Below are 20751 nucleotides of genomic sequence, written 5' to 3'. Positions count from 1 at the left end.
TTACTTAAGGCCCACCTGGGTAATCCAGGTACGCTCTCTATCTCAAAGTCCTTAGCTTCATCACATGTGCAAAGTACCCTTTTGCCATGTAAGGTAACATATCACCGGTTCCAGAGATTAGGGTGTGGACACTTTTGGAGCCATTATTCTGCCCACCACAGGGGGCTCCATCGCTCTCACTGAAACCCACAGTTGACAAGCTCCATTCACTGGCACAGAGCTTTCGGTCCTCTTTGGTGCCACATCTTAAAATATTGGCAGACAGCTTCAACATCTGAGGCTCAGTTTTCTCATCTCTAAAGCCCACTTGGGATTGTTGCTAAGATGAAATGAGTTCACATGCATGAAACATTTAAAAGTGTTTCTGCCAGGTAGTAGGTGCTATTGAAACTTTTGCTTTTACCATTTGATATTATCATCATCTGAGAAAAATTTCTAATGCGAGAGGCACAGAACAAAACAATTAGACAGAAAAAAGGAACCGGGGAAAAAAGGCTACACAGGAAGATGAAATCATTCAAAAAATCTACCATTAATTTATTCTCAGAGAGATAAGAGAAGATATTACATCCATGAAATGAGAACTGGATACTATGAAAATCTTGTAAAAGAAAAATCAGTAAATAAGAGCATGCTTTTGGAAATTATGAGATTGCCATTTTGTAAGATTAAAAATCATCAAATATTGGCAATTTCATATGGTTTCACATTAATGAACACAGAAATGAAAAACTCAATAGAACAAAAAGTTGAGGATTCTCTCAGAGACTAGAGCACAAAGATAAAGAAATGAAAAATAGAAAAAAAAGTATCACTCCAGGCGGGCGGGCCAACAACTAAGTGGGAGAAGTCCCAGAAAAAGAAGGCAGGAAAAAATGCAGGGAAGGAAACTGTCGCAGAAGTAAATCAAGAAACTATCCCAGAATTGAAGGCATAATTGGAAGGGTCCCCTGAGTGACTAATACAATGGATGAAAATCGAACCACACTGAGACACATGCTAGGGTCAAAGAGAAGCTCAGAGAAGCTTCCGGAGAGGAAAACTGAGGAAGAAACAATCTTATCACAGGATTTGAAATGCTTTGAATCTCTCAACAGAAACAATGGAAACTACAAGTAGATAGAATAAAGACTTTAACATTGTGAAGCAAAACTGTCTCCAATCAAGAACTCCACTGTCAGTCAGGTTTTGAGTTAAGTGTGAAAGTATGCTCGAGACATTTTCAGACTTGCAGAACCTCAAAAATGGATTTCCCAACTACCATTCCTCGGGAGGCTACTGGATGACAGGCATCCCCGCAACCCCCGCCTCCAAATTAAGGAGTTCAAAATAAAGAGGAAGATATGATGCCAGCCAAACTTTGGAACTGGTGATAAAGGTCGGGCTAGTAACAGAAGTACTGGCTTAAGAAAAAAGCAAACTTAAATCTATATATATATATAGATTTACAATCATGTGAAAAAATTCTCTGGAGCATGTCTTCAAACTTTTAATGTGAATCATTTGGAGGGCCTGCTAAACCCGAGCAAGCTTTCTGGGCAGAAATTGTTCTGTATACATGTTATTGAGAGATATGGAGGTTAATTAGAAAAAAAAGTGGTTATATCCAGGGAGGAAAAACTGGCCACAGAGCGTGGGGGTGGGGGTGGGGAGGTACAGTGCAGGAAATTATTGCTAATGGCTGCAGTAGGTCCTAGCAGGAAGACACCTGGCCCTGTATAACAGGGGTCAGCAAATTATGGCCAGGGAGCGAGCTGCCTATCTTTGCAAATAAACTTTTATTGGAACATAGCCATGTCCATTTATTTAGGTGTTGTCTATGACTGCTTTCCCATGAGAATGGCAGAGTTGGATAGTTGCCACAGAGTCTGTGTGACCGGCAAAGCCTACAATATTTACTATCTGGCCTTTTACAGAAAAGGTTTGCTAATCCCTGTTTTAAACCATCAGTGTTTAACTGTTAGAAATAAAAACTAAATTCTAAAAGAGCAAAAAGGAAAAAAATAATGACTATAGAATGATAAAATGTTAGAGCTGAAAGAAATCACCTCCAACTGCATTGTTTTAGGAGAGAAGACTCAGGTTCAGGGAGGTGAAGTATGAATTGAAAGTAATGGCAAAAACCACAGTTACTTTTATACCAATCTAATAACTTGTCCATGGCCTGAAGGTAGTGGGAAATCTAGGAGTATGATCCAGGTCACTGATTTCCCCCATTGCCACACGGTTATCTCTCACTAATCTATCACTGTATTTAAATGGCTTTCCATCCAGGCAGGTTATAAAACATTACTTAGTTTAGTAAAGTAAGGTATTCATGACTTAAAACGGGCATGTGACTAGGGTTCACCGAGAGTTCTAATTCAGCATTCTACGATGAAATCTGTGAACCATAAAACTTGCATGCAGCTGAAATTCCTAAACTTTTCAAGAACACTGGAGTACACAGTCAACGTTGCCTTGAATGTGATTTTCAATTGCAAAGTGTTACGCTAGCTTGTTGTCAGTTATTTCATCAAACCAAGTATGTATTTGCCAATTGGGGGGGTCTATCATCTTCCTAAAGCAGGGTTTAAGGTGCCTAAGATGGAGAGTTCCAGTGTGAATCATGCACATCCTTTGTTACAACCTAAAGCACTGTGACAAGTAGAACCAAAAATGTAATGGCTCACACACAGAGAAGTTTCTGATTCACATGACACTTTGAAGGGATAGGAGTTGGGGAAGGGAGTTGGTGTATAAAGTAGGGGGGAGGGAAGAGAAGGGCTCTGTTTCACATGGTCATTCAGAGGCCCAGGCTGATGGTGGCTCTGCCATGTTCAAAATTTGGCTTCCCAGAATACCCTAGTCATTATCCTACCAGCCACCAGGAAGAGGGGAAAGTCATGGAGGAGTATGTGAGGTTTAATGTCACATCTGTTCAAATTCTACTGGCTAGAACTCAGCCACACACTGGCACCTAACTGTGAAGGCAACTGGAAAATTCACAGGGATTTGAAAAATCAGGAAACATATAATGAACTTTATATTTGTTTACTTTTATTTTTTAAAAATGGAAGTCTCACTATATTGGCCAGGCTAGATTTGAACTCCGGGGCTCAAGTGATCCTCCTGCCCCAGCCTCCCATGTAGCTGGGATTACAGGCACGAACCACCATGCCTGGCTTGATGAACTATTTTAAAACAATATTTTCTGTACATCTTCAAGTAACAAGCTCAGTATGTTTTCTTCAGCTTCCAAACACATGTTCACATGTGTGGCCATGGGCCTGGGGAAGGGGTAGATGAATGTTCGTGATCTTCACCATCTTTATTGCTAAAGACTGAGGTTTATAGCCAAAAATGCTTGCAAAGCAACATTCCATTGTTATCACTGAGATCTTTTCTCCATTGTAAAGTGGGAATGAGACAGACAGGTGTCCTACGGAGGTCTTTTATCCACCTAACTGTATCGAAAACACTTTCAGTCATTACTATTGAAGAGCAGTTTTGATCTATAACAGTGGGCTGAAAATTAGGGTGTGGGCATTTTAGTTGTGGCCATAAACTGGGCATAGTGTCCCCAAGGACTCAGGCTTAGGAAGAGGGCTTACCTGACCTGAAGCTAAACATTTTTTAACAAATAGTTGTAGAAAAAGACATAGTCACCTGCAAGCACTAACAGGTAATAGTCTGGGATGACTCTAAATACCTTTATCTTACATACCTGTAATAGTTTAAATCTGAAGACAACCTGAATCCCAGCTGGTGCGGTTTGTACACCCAAGCCAGTGCACCTGATCATCTAGAGTCCCACAGGCCTGTGGCTTCCTCCCCTGATGGGGTCAGCATGAGTTCTAAATCCTGCAGCAGCCTACCCACTTTTCCTTCCTGGTTCTTCTATTTGCACTGTTGCCTGGAAGAAACTATGGATGGGGAAAAGTAAAAATTCACTCTCCCCAGTCTTGCATCAGTTGGCCTGGAATTAGCATAATCCATATGGTCTACCATTTGGTTTGCTGTCCAGCCCTTCCTGATCACCAGGAGAGACCGAGAGCTCAGGAGTGAAGCAGAGAGCACATGCACCAATATGGGGGCAGGTGGTCCTGATAGCCCTGGAGCTACCCAAACAGACGGGAGAAAGGGGACTTTCGAGGTCATCAAAGATAAACTGCACTTCCCTTAGAATTCTACCTAAGCTTGCTCCATCTTCACCTAGGAGCCATTTATTTGTTTTTATATTAAGAATTTTATTACGGGCTTTAGTTTATATTCATTATGATTTACAAAGTCCTGCCATCTAGTGGCCAAATTAACAACACATCTCTGAACACGCCAATATTTGCCCAGGACTCAAATATCGGATCCTTGAAATGTTTTTTTAACAATGCCTAATGTAGGTGAAAACAAAGTCTTGGTGAGGTGCTACCATTTCATCCGTCCTCGGTCTCTGCGCCTTTCGCAGAGCTTCCAGCAGCGCTATGTTGAGCCAGAGCATCCGGAGGTTCACAACCTCTGTGGTCCGTAGGAGCCACTATGAGGAGGGCCTTGGGAAGAATTTGCCATTTTCAGTGGAAAACAAGTGGTGGTTACTAGCTAAGATGTGTTTGTACTTTGGATCTGCATTTGCTACACCCTTCCTTATAGCAAGACACCAACTGCTTAAAACATAAGGATGTTTCAGTTCATCCATTTAACAGATATGAAGAGCATTTTAAAAGGTGCAGCCTCTGGAAATGGATCAAACTCGAACTCATATGGCATACTAGATATGTTTGTCAATAAACTTATGACATGAAGAAAAAAATTAAAAAGTGAACAATGCCTAATGTAGAGCCAATACTCAGAAATATTTAATGCAAAAGTGAAATGTAGTTCAACCAACAGTTTCAAGATATGGTATATGACATACAAAGAAATGAAAGAAAGCAGACATCCTACAATATTTATAGCTAAGCTCTATTGTCAGTGTCTTATAATCCAGTAGGGATCTCTCCAAAGAGAAATCTCAGAAGGGCCAGTATGGTGAAGTATTCTATGTACACTCATGATCTTCATCATCGTGGTCATCATCATTATCATTACACAGGCAAAAGGGGCCAACAATAGGCTTACCTTGAGAGAAGGGGAGAAATGGACTACAGCAGAGTTTCCCAAATTTGTCTGCATATTATAATCACCTGGAGATCATTTAGATTCCAAAGCCCAGACCACATTGCATGCCAGTTAAATCACAATCCCTGGGAGTGGCCCAGGCATCAGTATTTTTGAAGCTCCCAGATTCAAATACACAGTCATGTGTGGGGGTCATGGGCCTATGAGTATCTAGCATTTACATCCGTGCAATGGTATCTTACATGAGCAGTTTACAAGAGCATTTTGGCCTAGATTAACTCATCTAATCCTTGTGCATTAGGATTATAAGTAAGAATAATCCCTGTGCGATAAATAAAATAATTTCCCTAGTGGCTCCTAAATTTCCAGAAAGGTTGGGAAGTCATCTGGGAGCTACATTGGCACAGCAAGCCTGCCCTCTTCCCTATATTATATGGTTGCTTGAGATGACTGGGGTGGGGAAGCTGACCAAGAGTATGGGGGACTAAAGCCCCATTCCCCACACAGTGCCCCCACTGATTAATTACCTCTGCTTTCTAAAGGCAGAGACAGAGGCTCTCATTTCCTTAAAGCGGCACAGCTGTGCACAGCAGAGGCCGCACTGCGCCCTCTGCTGGAGGGTCTGAGTGGGCTCTTGGGTATGCAGTGGCAACAGCAGCGCCCTCCGCGTGTGCTTTCCACTCACAGAGCTGGGATCCATGCACTGCAATGCCCTTCATGCAAATTGAATGTAGACATATCCTAATTTTTCTAATATATTTCTATATAAAACGATTATTTACTTCTTGGAAGCCTTTTTTTTTTTGAGGCAAAGGCTCACTCTGTCACGCAGGTGAAAGTGCAGTGGCGCAATTACGGCTCATTGCAGCCTCTATCCCTAGGCTCAAGAGATCCTCCGCTTCATTTATTGATTTTTTGTAGAGACCCCATATCTACTATTTTTGTAGGTCCCATGTTACCCAGGCTGGTCTCGAGCTCCTGGGCTCAAGCGATCCACTTGCCTTGGCCTCCCAAAGTGTGGGGATTACAGGCGTGAGCCACTGCGTCCAGCAAGGCTTCCTTTCTCTAAGAAAAGAATCACCACAGAATTTCTGAAGATAACCAACCCATTTTCTATATTTTACATTATTCCATTTAAAAATTCAATTCTATATTCATCTTCTTCAGCAATCGTTTTTGGGTCGAAGCTAAGCACACTGAAATACTTATCCAACCCATTGGTTTTACATTTTTATACTTGCCCATCCAGCAGACAATAAAACAGAAAGAGAAACTTTTCAAAACCCAAAGAGATGCCCCTCTCTCAGGGCTGCTGTGTACAGGTACACAGGTTGTACACTGTACAACTTCAGGAGGCACACACCATGTGGACGGTAACGTGAATCATAGCCCTTCATTTATGCAACAAGGTGGGACTGCTCTGGTGCTAAGTGTGGCAGAAGAAATAGAGATGCCTACCTTCACTTGTGTTTCTAACATGAGTGCTGGTGACCCATCAGCTCTGTCGTGAAACACCCCACAGCCAAACCTAACGGTTATCACTTCAAAGCCAGTGCTGTTTCTCCTGGGATAGCTTTGTGCTGGTTCTAGGTCATTTTTCAAGTCATATAAAATTCATATCTTTCTTTTGTTTTTAAAAATACTTTCTCTGAGAACATTTTTTAAAAGATTTGTTTTTTTAAAAACTCATCCGTACTCAAGAGAACTTCATGTCTTGTACCCTAAACTTGAAAAACTCAGCTAACAGAAGAACGTAATGTTTGTATTTACTCCATGACCCTTTATGAACCTTCAGTATCATACTTGCCTTTATTCTTCTGAGCAAATGCTGATTCTGCTTGTATTCACATTCATGTTTGACCTCTTCTGAAATATCTGATCAGTATTGTGTTTCAAATCGCCTTCAAAGTGTATTTACTTGCGAGTGCAAGCCTCTCCTCAGCTGGGGATCACACGCAGCTCCTTGGGAGAGAAGGGGGTCTTGGTCCAATTGGATTGCTTACCTTCATATAGAATAGAGAACTCATAAAAATGGATACCTGAGGAAGAGAGGTGCTAAACTCATCATGGCCGGTAGTCCTTACATTTCCTACAGCAACTAGCTCTTCAGCAAATGCTAAAAGCCATCTTTCAAAATCCCGAGTCTGGCCAGGTGCAGTGGCTCATACCTGTAACCCGAGCACTTTGGGAGGCTGAGACCGGCAGTTCAAAACCAACCTGACCAACATGGTGAAACTCTGTCTCTGCTAAAAATACCAAATAATAATAATAATAAAATTTTTTTAAAAAATCACGAGTCTGTCTGTATCCCCCTACACCACCACCACCACCGGGTATCACTGAGATAACTTTTTCCTTCTCTGCTTCTCTTGGCTGCTTAGAACATCGGCACTCTTTGGGGTTTCAAATGTTCACTTCTAACTTGGCGTTTGTTTCTTTTTTGAGACGGAGTTTCGCTCTTGTTACCCACGCTGGAGTGCAACGGCGTGATCTCGATTCACTGCAACGTCCGCCTCCTGGGTTCAAGCAATACTAGTGCCTCAACCTCCCAAGTAGCTGGGATTACAGGTGTGCACCGCCACGCCCGGCTAATTTTGTATTTTTAGTAGAGATGGGGCTTCTCCGTGTTGATCAGGCTGATCGCAAACTCCTGACCTCAAGTGATCCACCCGCCTCAGCCTCCTAAAGTGCTGAGATCGCAGGCGTGAGCCACCGTGCCTGGCCCTAACTTGACTTTCTAATGTAATTATTTTAAAGCCACCTGGTCTTTTTAACCTTGTGTTAGTATGTCCAGTTTGCTTGTTTCTGTGTTTTTTATCTTCAAGCTGGCCCAAATCCCTTTAGGAAGGGAAATAAACACACAAATTGGAAAATATGTAGTTGCAACTCCAAGCCTTTGAAATCTGGTCAGGCCATGGGTGCTAGAGAAACCAGAGGCCGGGAAACCCCTGAATCCTGCTTCCTGCTCACGGCAACAGCAGGGGTGGCTGAAGCCAGAGAGACGGTTTTGCTCTCCTATTTCTTATCACATAGGAATCACAGGACATAACGCCATAGCAATCAGCAGGGGCAGTGTGTACAGTAGTTCAGTTGACACGCTTGAAAGATCATACACACCTAAGTTCAAATCCCTGCCACTTAGCAGCTATCGATCAACTTGCTTATTCTCTCTGCCCTTCAGTTTATTCATCTGTAACATGGGGATAGTAATTCACACTTTTTCAGCTTTTGTAAGGATTAATTGAATTAATAAATGTGAATACTTAGCACAGTGCTTGGGGAATGAACAATATGGGTGCAAAACATGTTAGAGCCAAATATGATAAGTATAGTTCTATAATTTTTTTCCCAGAAGAAAGCTGGATCATAACATATGACTGGCCAGTGGGAGGGAGAGCATCAGGATTAATAGCTAATGCATAGGGGCTTAATACCTAGGTGATGGGTTGATAGGTGCAGCAAACCACCTTGGCACATGTTTACTTATGTAACAAACCTGCACATTCTGCACATGTATCTTGGAACATAAAATAAAATAAAATAATATATATACATATATACACATATATATGAGACTGGCTATTTTATCATCTTTCTAAATAGGCACAATTCAAATTGTTCTCTTTTATTAAAAGGTTTGGGGTTATGGAAAGAAAATCTTGTAGAAAACACCTTATTTCTCTCTTCAAACTTTTTCCCAATTTTTTTCTTTTGATTTTTATATCTTTGAAATGTAATTGCCCTCAAACACTAACTTATTAATAGTTGAACATTTGATTTGCATACAGTCATTTTTCATTCAAAACTGCAAAATTGTTTTGGAAGTTTTTTTTCCAAAAATAAAAATTACCAATACAGATTCTCAGCACACACTCAATAAACTGATCAAGAAGAAATATGTTCTTAAATTTCCTTCACTTTTAGAAAGACAAGTTCTCTGGAAGTTGCTCTGTTTCAAAAGGTTAAAATAGTAAGTTCTAGTTCTTTCCATTCTAGATGCTTTGCCATGGGACCAATACACTTCCCATACTTTAATTTTTCCAAAATATAGGAAAAATGCACAATAGGTTGGACGCTGTGGCACACACCTGTAATCCCAGCACTTCGGAAGGCCGAAGTGGGTGAATGGCTTTGAGCTCATGAGTTTGAGAGCAGCCTAGGCAACATGGTGAAATCCCATCTCTACCAAAAAAATACTAAAATAGCCAGGTGTGGTGATGTGTTCCTGTTGTTCCAGCTACTCGGGAGTCTAAGGCTGGAGAATCACTTGAACCTGGGAGACAGAGGCTGCAGTGAGCTGAGGTCGTACCACCATACTCTAGCCTAGGTAACAGAGTGAGACCCTGTCTCAAAAAATAAAATAAGATGTTATTTTTTAAAAATGCACAATAAAAATTAGATAATACCAAAACAATGATGATACAATAAAACCTTTCTCCAGAAGAAAATGGAAATATAACATATTTCTAAAATAAGTATCATTTGGGAGGTTAAGCTAAACCAGCAAATCTCAAGCCACATGTGGTTACAATTTATATGAAAAAGAAAATTTCCAACCAACAGCATCTGAAATATAAATCTAGAGTTAGACAATTCTACTGTTACTTGTTTTCTTAGGGCTGCATTATCATTTTAAAATTGTAAATTTCTTTAATTCTCTAAAATACAAGGCAAGAAGCAGATACTTTGCCATGTGGAAGAGTACAAGTCCTTTGATTACATGGGTCTCTATCCCTGATCTCAACGCTGCCGGCCATGCTCTGTTGAGCCTAGTTCAGGATCAAGAGCTTCAGAATAGCCTCCATCTTAAGGCAACATTTATACAGACCTACTTGGTATGCTCTTTGGTTTTTTCTCTTCAACAGTAAAAGCACATTCCCTCTCCAGGAGGATAATTAAATTTCTCCAGCCCCATGCACGTCCTGATCTTCATTGTAGGCCCAGGTTAATTGGAGACAGGCAGCTATTTGCCCTCTAATTTAAATGAGTCCTAAGGCTGAGAGGCATATAAGCAAAATCAGACACCTAGAAGAGCCAATAGAACAAATGGAAAGGTGTGCTTAGGGCATGGTCTAACAGCAAACACAAGCACAGTCTTGAGGATAGGGCAATCGGCGTTTGGCTTCCATGGGCAGAAAATAGAGACCACTGGGGCAGATGGCAGAGAGGAGAATGTTGCCCCAGGAAAAGGGGGCAGCCTCTACCCAGAGGCAGACAACTATGGCTACATGTGCAGGCAGGATCTATGTTGCCAGATCTTCTGGTTTTTCAAGAGATGTCAAAGATTTGGTGTTTATATGGAGTTTTCTATATTTTAAAAGTTAATAACCTGGCCAGGCACAGTGGCTCATGCCTGTAATCCTTGCACTTTGGAAGGCCGAGATGGGCGGATCACTTGAGGTCAAGAGTTTGAAACCAGCCTGGCCAACGTGGTAAAATCCTGTCTTTACTAAAAATACAAAAAAAAAAAAAATTATTTGGGTGTGGTGGTGTATGCCTGTAATCCTAGCTACTCAGGAGGCTGAGGCAGGAGAATTGCTTGAACCTGGGAGGCAGAGGTTGCAGTGAGCTGAGATTGCACCACTGCACTCCAGCCTGGGCGACAGAGCGAGACTCCATCTCAAAAAAAAAAAAAAAATACACATTAAGCAAGTTCTCTCTGAACATCACCATAGTAAGTATAGTAAGTTTACAGTAACTAAAGAAGAATGCACAACTAGGTTCAGGCATGGAATTGGGGACAGAACAGCAGGGAGTAAAAATGCCATAAAGAATAAGATACCTTAAGGCAGTTGGTAAACCAATGTGAGCAAGTCAGAGGGTATGGGAGGGGAGGATTTAGGTGAAAATCTGAAAGAAAAGGAGAGCAAACTGTTACAAACCTGAATTTCATGTAGAGAGAGTAGACAATGACATTGCTCATTTATTTTCTCTTTACTTAAATGTTGTTGTAAAATCAATCACAGTAAGGTTTCTTTACTCATCTCTGGTGTACTATTTTCCCAGCTGCTAATTTTAAATTAGCCTCCCTTCAGCTGAGGATCACAGTTAACAAAATACAAGGTATTTACAAGCAAAAGTTAAGCACAAATAAAGGTCTAGATGAAAATGAAAGGGAGAGAACTCTAAACCACAATGACACATATACACATGTGGCCATTTAGTCTGTACAATTTGCCTATAGCAGAGCTTCCCAACCTTGGTGCTATTGGCATCTGGGGATGAATCATCCTTTGTTGTGGGAACTGTTCTATCCATTGTAGGATGTCTTAGCAGCACCCTGACCTCTTCCCACTAAATGCCAGTAACTTTCCCAAGCTGTGACAAACAGAAATGTCTCCAGACATTGTCACATGTCCCTTGGCAGGCAAAATTGCCCCTTGGCTGGGAACCACTGGCCAAGAAGAGAAAAGTATAATTGTCTAAATCAGAGTATATTCCACAGGTATAACCCAGTACTGCCACTCAAGTTGTTAGAACTATCTGGTGGGTCCATATGAAACTACTGTTTTTGTAGGTTGAAAATGGTTGAACATCAGTGATTTTATAAGTTTCAATCTGAAATGTATATATTTCTATATGAATCAGTAAATAGTAAAATAGCAATTGTTGCTAGTGGTAAAAACAACTTATAATTTGCATTATAATATGAACTTGTTAGTTTAAGATAATTGCCATGTCACTGAATGTCATGATGACCAATGATGATATATGATCTTCTGGTAGCTGTGTGACTCAGAAAATTATAAAAATATTAAATATATTAACATACCAGCTAGGAAAATTGGCAGGAAAATGTTTTTTATTAATTTGTTGTTGGTTCATCAGAAACTGAAAGTAAATTCAGCACTGAAAATAGTATTGTTACTCTTAACATATATTCTCTGCTGATTAGATAAGATGTTACCTCTGACTGCATCAAAGGCGGGCCGTGGGACATGGCACAGGTCATGGGATATGGCCCTCTAACAGCTTCAAAGGTGGGTCATGGGACATGGGGGTGGTGCCAATGTAAGGAGCCTAGCGCTGGTGTTCGGAAGGGGGCAACAGAGCAGGCTGGATCAGGGGACATTGGTGGCCCCATGGTTTGCAGAGCCATAGTTCTGGAGTCCATGCCATGTAGAAAGCTCTCATATCCAAAGGCTCAGCCAGCTGAGACCTGGGTACTCATCCTGTTGGCCCCTGAGCAGCAACAAATCCAAGAGCTGGCATTGGGGCCCTAATGACACTCCATTTAAGGGGGACATCATTTGATAAGTTGGATTTGGCACCTTGCATCAAATCATGGCTCAGACAGAGGCATCATTCATCTGGTCATAGCTGTGTCAAACAAAACAGAGCAGCAACAATTTCTAAAAATCAAGAAACGATTTAGAAATTACTAGAATATTTGATGAGCAATATGTTACAACTTAGATTACTTGGTAAGCAGTTTTGGATTGGTATAGCTCAGCTTAGAGAATAAGAGGGAGGACGTTTATAATTTTATATGTGTATTGATTTTTATGTTAATTTTACTCCCATTCCAGTTGTAAATATATTTATTGTCACCCGTGGTCTATCATCAGATGTCTAGAAACCACTGGTTCCCTAGGGACAGTTCGCTCTATCCAATAGAGAAGAATGAGCAATTATCTTCTGTGTTTCAATATGAAAAATCAAACTTATAAACAGAAAACAGAGAGTTTGGATCCTTGCGCACCTCTTACTTGCTAGGTAACCTTGGATGCATCACTGTCCAGGAGCCTCAGTTTCCTTATCTGTACTAGTGGAACACTATCCGACAGGGTTATTGTGGGAATGAAAGGTGAATCTATGACAAGGAGCTTGGCACACAGTAGGGACTCGTGTTCCCTTCTTGGGATCCCATCAATTGTTGAATAAACAAGCAACCTTTTTCTATATTAAACGGATACAATTTATATTTATTTGTATTTCACACAATATGGATGTTTATTAAATGTATCTCATTGGCTTCCTTTAAGGTATCTGGAAATGAGGGTCTAATAGTAGAGAGAAGTGTGCTTGAACTTAAATTCCTGATGGTGGTTGGCACAGTCCTCTTATCTATACGGAGTGACCTTGAAGGAATGCCAGGAAGTTAATCATTTACTAAGTGTGGCTTTTTCCCCAAAGACACTTGAGCTGAGGATTTTTCAAGCCTGAATAAGGTCACATAATTCTTCTTTTAAAAGATCAAGAAAATTACGTCATGCTTTTGAGAACTGATGTGTAGATAGTTGTTATGGTAAGTTGGCATTCATGGAAAAAACTTTTTTTGGTTAAAAATCTATGGTCATCAATCAGATTCTTATATATGATAAGCCATCAGAAAGTACGTGCCAAACTCTTTCACCTCCTTTAGAGGTCTGTTTTCAAAGAAAAAAAAAAGTTTTCAAAAATTATTCATTTTCTCTTTTTTTAAAAAAAAAAAAACACTAGCTTTTGAAATAAACAGTTTTTTTAAAAAAAATAAACACCAAGAAAATATTGATTTCAACGTTTCTCTACTACCTTGGCTAAATTAATTAGGTAGAATAAGCAATTTGTATTTTTTTAGCTGACACCTCTGATCCCTGGGGAGCAAAAAATACTGAAGGTGGGAGAATAAAGAGAAACAATGTTACCATGACAGTCCTAAAGATGTGATGATGGTGGGAACAAAGAATGGTGGTAAAGATCTAAGTCAAGAATAAGAAAACTAAGAACACATACATGCAAACACTATTCTCTGGGTTACTACCAGTTTCTCGAAGGAAAAGTGCCTCAGTATTCTCAGGGAAGAGAAGAAAAAGGTTGAGATAATTCAGAATCCAGAGAACAAAAAAACCATGGTAGAACTGAAAAAGTTAGCTCTGTGTGTGGTGTGTGTGTGTGCATGTGTGTGTGTGTACCTTATTATACAATGAACAGAAAGGCATGCTTTGTTAGAGTTATTCCTTATTACTCTAAAAAGTTTCTGAGAGTCACTGAATACTAATTCCTTTCCATATCTGGGTTATTTATGAGAGTGACTTTGTCTGCACAACATAAAGAGAAGTGGGTGTTTAGGAAGATGCCAGATATTAATGAACTCTTGGTTGCTATCTGCATGGATCGTGTTGATTTCTAATATAAGGAGAATCAGTTGGAGAATATTTCTAATTTTGAAGTTCTTGCTTGCATGCCTTCTTTATTTAAAAAAATTATGGGACTCTGCCAAGCAATATGCTAGATGAGGGATTGACAAACTACTTAAGGCCAAATCCCAGCAGCTTTGTTTCTATACAAGTTTCAAGCGAATAATGGTTTTTACATTTTTGAATGGCTGGGGGAAAAAACCAAAAGAATATTTCATGGCACATTAAGATTAAATGAAATTTAAATTTCATGTCTATAAACAAAGTTTTATTGGAACACACCACACCCGATCATTTACTTGGGCTACCATTGAAGACTTGTGTAGTTGTAACAAAGATCCTATAGCTGACCACAAAGCTGCATGTATTTGTTGTCTGGCTAGCCCTGTGCTAGAGTCTGAGGATAAAGCTATGACCAGGACTGATCCAATCCCTGACCAAACTTTATTTATGTTCTAGTCACCAGTGGCAAAGATATTCAACATTTAATTAAAGGCAGCAAATTGATCATTACAGATGAAGATAAATACTATGAGGGCAATCAACAGACAGAGTAATGAGATCAAGAAAACTGAGCTGGGGGTTGGGGGAGGACAGAGAATTGTTGTGTAGAGGGAGGTTAAAGAAGTGACCTTTGTAAACTGAGACTAAAAGATTAAATGAATCAAGCCTGTGATAGAGAAGCCATCTTGAGCTTTCTGAGAGAGCAAGTTGCATGTGCAAAGTTCCCATGGCCAGACAGGTTCTGTGCATCTTAGAAAGGAGAGGAGAGAAGCTGAAGGTCAGTGGGGGAAGGTGATATGAACTTGGAGGGTTAAGCAGGGCCAATTAACGAGTATTATGGGAGGCCATCTACAGGTTTTAAGGAGAAGAGTAATTCATTAGCTTTGATTTTAAAAAAAAAAAAAGTCACACTGGGCGCGGTGGCTCATACTTGTAATCCCAGCACTTTGGGAGGCTGAGGCGGGTGGATCACCTGAGGTCAGGAGTTTGAGACAAGCCTGGATAACATGGCGAAACCCCGTCTCTACTAAAAATACAAAAATTAGCTGGACATGGTGGCAGGCACCTGTAATTCCAGCTACTTGGGAGGCTGAGGCAGGAGAATGGCTTCATTCCAGGAGGCGGAGGTTGCAGTGAGCCGAGATCGCACCACTGCACTCCAGCCTGGGTGACAGAGTGAGACTCCATCTCCAAGAAAATAAATAAATACAATAAAATAATAAAAAAATTTTAAAAATCATTCTGATTGTGGTGTAGAAAGGGATTGGAGAGAGACAAAGATCTTTAGAAGAGAGCCCTCCTTGAGGGTTCAAGGAGGTTGATGCAGGGGCTGTCTGGTGGCCATGGCGATGGAGAGAAGGGCAGATTGGCAAACAGAATCAACAGTCTTAGGATAGGAGGGTGGCGGGAAAGACAGAATCGAGGGTGATTCACACATTTTGCCTCTGATTAACTGAGTGGTTGGAGGTGCCACGTACTCAGGGAAGAGCAGGCTGGACCAGAGCATGAAGACTTCCCATTGGAGAAGAGCAGTGTTTTCTCTAAAGATTCAAATAGTCAATATTTAGACTGTGAAGGCCATGGAGTCTCTACCACAACCCCTCAACTCTGTCCTAGTCGCACAAGAGCAGCCACAGACAATATGTAGATGAATGAATGTGTAAATATGTAAAACTCAATTTACAAGAATGGGTTATAGACAGGATTTGGCCCATGGGCCATAACTTGTCAACCCCTGTTGTAGAGTTGTATGTTCAAGTTGGACCTCAAGTGTGAGGTCTGAGCTGAAGATACAAACATGAAAGTCATCAAGATTAAGTCATGGGCCTGGATGACATCAAGGAGAGTTCGTAGAAAGAATAAAGACAAGAAAGCCCAGGGTCATGCTTGGAGGCATCCCAACATTTCTTGGCGAGGTGGGATAATCCTTATGAAGACTGTGTTACCGGGATTATTTAGAAGTAGAAAACATTATCACAAAGAAGGAGAAGGACTCTTTATACACTACGTTTATCTCTAATTGAAAGCCTTCTTCAACTGCTCACACTTACATGGGAGAGTGAAGTGGGGAGCAGGAGAGAGTAGTGGTAAAGAGCTGCTTGGCTCCACGCTATGTAGCTGTGTGGCCTTGGGCAAGTTATCTAACTTCTCTGTTTCTCAGTTTCTCTACCTGTGAAATGGGGATGAGAGTAATAAGACTGAACTCATAGGGTTGCTGCAAAGCCCTGCCATAGTAAGTGCTATATACATGCACAATATTGTTGTTTCTTCTCTTAATTGCTACCTTATTCCAGAAAGGATTTGAGACAACTCGCTTTTATTGACCGTTGCTTAATTTAGACACTCACACCGAAGTTAAGCTCAGCCTAATTTCAATTACTTCATGTACATCAGAATATTATCCCGCCTCCTCCCCCGCAATGCAAATCCTTTACCCCCTTTAAGAATCTTCCATGTCCATTATTACAAAACTTCCTTCCTCTTCCATCTGCATCCTGGGTGTGGATTCCTGTGCTCCTTATCTGGCCTTGACCCCTCCTCTGCTTGAATTACCTATGCAGTATCCAGCTATCTTAAGCTGACTGAAGGCACCAGATCTTTGATCTTATTTCTAGAAGTGACTGATACAACCTGTATGAAAAGGACATTCCCCTTGGCAGCATCAGGTGACATGGAATTACCAAGAGAAATCAGTGTAATTACATCTTCACCTTGCCTCTGAAGAAAGCTTTACTGACCAATTTTCACAGAAAGAAGCTAGTTTAATATTCATCTTCACTGAATTCAAGAGAGTTTTGTTTTTGTTCAGGTTTTCATTTTGTTGAGTATCACTATGGACTCACTGATTTTTACATATTTGGTACATTTCAAGCAACTAAAGTTGCATTAATTTTTGATGTTCACACTGTCCTACCTTTAATCAATAGTAGCCACTTTTTAATTAATTAATTTTGCTTTTGAGAGATGGGGGTCTCACTATGTTGCCCAGGCTGACCTCAAACTCCTGGGCTCAAGTGATCCTTCTGTGTTAGCCTCCGAGTCACCAGGTTTATAGATATGCTACCATGTCTGGCAATAGTAATCATTTTAAACTGGCACCTTTATCCTTCTGACGTATTCCCCATCATTTTTGCTATATCTGAGACAAGATGTTCTGGTTCACTGCGTCCGTTCCTGATCCAGACCTTGAATTGGTCAAATCACAAGAATACTTGGTTCCTTTCCATGGAAAACAGTGTTCAAAAACCAAACTTCTGATTCTGGAAAGTGGTAATGAAAGGGAAGAAAATTTAACTTTTCTCTTGCTTCTCTAGTACAAACCTTATTTTAGGGTACTCAAGCAGCCCAGAAGACGAAGGGAAGCTCTTCTGTACTGAAGAATTCCGGCTAATATTGTACACAGCAAAGATTAATAGAATTAGAAAGTTTGCATTTTACAAGGCTAAAATGCAGGCTTATAATGGAGGCTTACAAGGCTGTCAGCACCTTAAACCAGTGATCTATCTCAATATTATATCAAGACAACCTGACATGTTAGTATGTTAGATGTGATCATGGTCTTGGAATCATAAAGAAAAATGTCTTTATCTCTCTTTTTAAGAGCTTTATTGAGATTCGATTTATATACCGTACAATTCACCCACTTAAAGTGTAAAATTCAGTGACTTTTAGTATGTTCACAGAGTTGTGCATTCATCATAACAATTTTAAAACATTTTTATTACCACCCCAAAGAAATCCCACACCCTTTTGCTTTTAGCCCTGCCATCCCTCCATCTTCCCATCCCCCTAACTAACCCTAGGTAAACCCTGATTTACTTTCTGTATATAGATTTTCCTATTCTGAACATTTCATGTAAATGGAATCATGCACTATGTGGTCTTTTGTGTCTGTATTCTTCACTTAGCATAATGCTTTCAAAGCTTCTGTAGCACATATCAGAATTTCATTCTTTTTAAGAGCTAAATAATATTTCATTGTACAGATGACCACATTTTGTTTATCCACTCATCAGCTGATGGACATCTGGGTTTATTTCATCTTCCGACTATTGCAAATAGTGCTGCTGATAACATTCATGTAAACTATTCATTTGAATGCCTGTTTTCAAGTCTCTTGAGTATATACCTAAGAGTGGAATTCCCAGCTCATATGGTCACTCTGACCATTTGAGGAACTGCCAGACTTTTCCAAAGCAGCTGCAACATTTGGAATTCCCATTAACAGTGTCTGAGGATTCCAATTTCTCCACATTTTCACCAACATTTGTCATCATTATCTGTCTTTTTTATCATAGCCAACATAGTGGGTATGAAGTGGCATCTCCTCGTGGTTTTCACTGGCATTTCTCTGATGGCTAATTATGGTCACTATCTTTTTTTTTCCTTCTTTTTTTGGTGGCAGAGTCTCACTCTGTCTTCCAGGCTGGAGTGCAGTGGTGCAATCCTGGCTCACTGCAAACTCCGCCTCATGGGTTCAAGCAATTGTCCTGCCTCAGCCTCCCAAGTAGCTGAGATTACATATGCCTGCCACCATGCCCGGCTAATTTTTGTATTTTTAGTAGAGACAAGGTTTCTCCATGTTGACCAGGCTTGTCTCAAACTCCTGACCTCGGGTGATCCACTCACCTTGGCCTCCCAAAGTGTTGGGATTTACAGGCGTGAGCCACGGCGCTGGCCTCTTTTCAAGTGTCTATTAGCCATCTGGATATCTTTTTTGGAGAAATGTCTACCGGATCTTTTGCCCACATATTTTTCATTTTTTAAGAGATAAAATTTTTTAGAGCAGTTTTAAGTTCACGGTAAATTAAGTGAAAAGTACAGAGAACTCCCATATACTCTCGGCCCACACACATGCACAGCCTCTCCTACTAACTAAAATCAATGTACGTACATTGACACGTCATTATCACCTAAAGTCCATAGTTTACATCAAGGTCCACTCTTGGTGTTGTACACTCTATGAGTTTTGACAGATATGTAATGACATGCATCCACCATAGTAGTATCATAGAGTAGTTTCACTGCCCTAAAAATTATCTGTGCCCCACCAATTCATCCATCCTTCCCCTCTTGCCACTGACAGCCACTGATCTTTTCACCATCTCTGCAGTTTTGTTTTTACTAGAATGTCATACAGGTGGAATACTACAGTCTGTAGCCTTTTCAGGTTGGTTTATTTCACTTAGTAATATGCATTTAGGTTTCCTCCGTGTCTTTTTATGACATAATAGCTCATTTATTTTAGTGCTGAATAGCTTTCCATTGTCTGGATGTGTCACAGTTATCTATTCACCTACTAAAGGACATCTTGGTTGCTCTGAAGTTTTAACAATTATGAATAAAGCTGCTATAAACATTCATGTGCAGTCTCCTTTGATCATTTTAAAATTCGGTTGTCTTTTTATTATTGAGTTGTGGTCATTTTTTTATATATCCTAGATACAAGACCCTCATCAGATACATGACTTGCAAACATTTTCTCCCATTCTTTGGGTTGTCTTTCACTTTCTTTCTTTCTTTTTTTTTTTGTTTGAGAAGGAGTCTTGCTCTGTCACCCAGGCTGGAGTGCAGTGGTGCAATCTCGGCTCATTGCAACCTCCGCCTCCTTGGTTCAAGCGATTCTCCTGCTTCAGCCTCCTGAGTAGCTGGGATTACAGGTGCGTGCTACCACGCCCGGCTAATTTCTTTTGTATTTTTAATAGAGACGGGGTTTCACCATGTTGGTCAGGCTGGTCTCGAACTCCTGATCTCGTGATCTGCCCACCTCAGCTTCCCAAAGTGCTGGGATTACAGGCGTGAGCCACCATGCCTGGACTTCTTTCACTTTCTTGATGGTATCCTTTGAAGCATAAGCTTTTCATTTTGATGTCCAGTTTATATATTTTTGTTGGTGGTGCTTGTGCTTTTGATGTCATATTAAAGAAATATTTGCCTAATCCAAAGTCATGAAAATTCATACCTATGTTTTCTTTTAAGGATTCCATAGTTTTAGGCTGGGTGCGGTGGCTCACGCCTATAATCCCAGCACTTTGGGAGGCCAAGGAGGGTGGATTACTTGAGCATGAGAGTTTGAGACCAGCCTGGGGAACATTTTTGTATTTTTTATAAAGATGCCATTTCTACAAAAAATACAAAAATTAACTTGGTATGATGGCATGCACCTGTAGTCCCAGCTACTCGGGAGGCTGAGGCAAGAGGATCACTTGAGCCCCGGAGGTCGAGACTGCAGTGAGCTGTGATCACACCACTGCACTCCAGCCTGGGCAATAGAGTGAGATTCTGCTAAAAAAAAAAAAAAAAAGAAAAAGAGTTTTATAGTTTTAGCTCTTGCATTTAGGTCTTTGATCAATTTTAAATTAATGTTTGCATATGGTGATATGTCTTTATCTTTTTACAGATATATGTAGGCTAAATAATTTAGATGTGAATATAACATCTGTAATTTACTTTAAAATACTTTAGATAAAAATAGATAAAGCAAACATGGGAAAATTTTGACAGCTACAAAATCTAGGTGGTGGGTATATGGGTG

General features: G+C 40.4%; 1 protein-coding gene across 1 annotated transcript; it reads left to right on the top strand.

The window, feature by feature from the left end:
- The first annotated feature begins 4385 nt into the window (after positions 1-4385).
- Positions 4386-4778, top strand: LOC117077892 (cytochrome c oxidase subunit 7C, mitochondrial-like). The gene has a single exon (XM_033201453.1). It carries the CDS (start codon positions 4461-4463, stop codon positions 4650-4652), a length of 192 nt encoding a protein of 63 aa, XP_033057344.1. The 5' UTR covers positions 4386-4460; the 3' UTR covers positions 4653-4778.
- The last annotated feature ends 15973 nt before the right edge of the window (positions 4779-20751 follow it).

This window comes from Trachypithecus francoisi, unplaced genomic scaffold (genome assembly GCF_009764315.1).
Source record: "Trachypithecus francoisi isolate TF-2019V2 unplaced genomic scaffold, Tfra_2.0 Lachesis_group6, whole genome shotgun sequence".
Classification (NCBI taxonomy): Eukaryota; Metazoa; Chordata; class Mammalia; order Primates; family Cercopithecidae; genus Trachypithecus; species Trachypithecus francoisi.
The sequence above is the reverse complement of the archived record's forward strand: the minus strand, read 5'-3'. Positions and strand labels throughout refer to the sequence as shown.

Coding starts and splice junctions, on each gene's coding strand:
- LOC117077892 (XM_033201453.1), top strand. CDS start 4,461: ATGTTGAGCCAGAGCATCCGGAGGTTCACAACCTCTGTGGTCCGTAGG.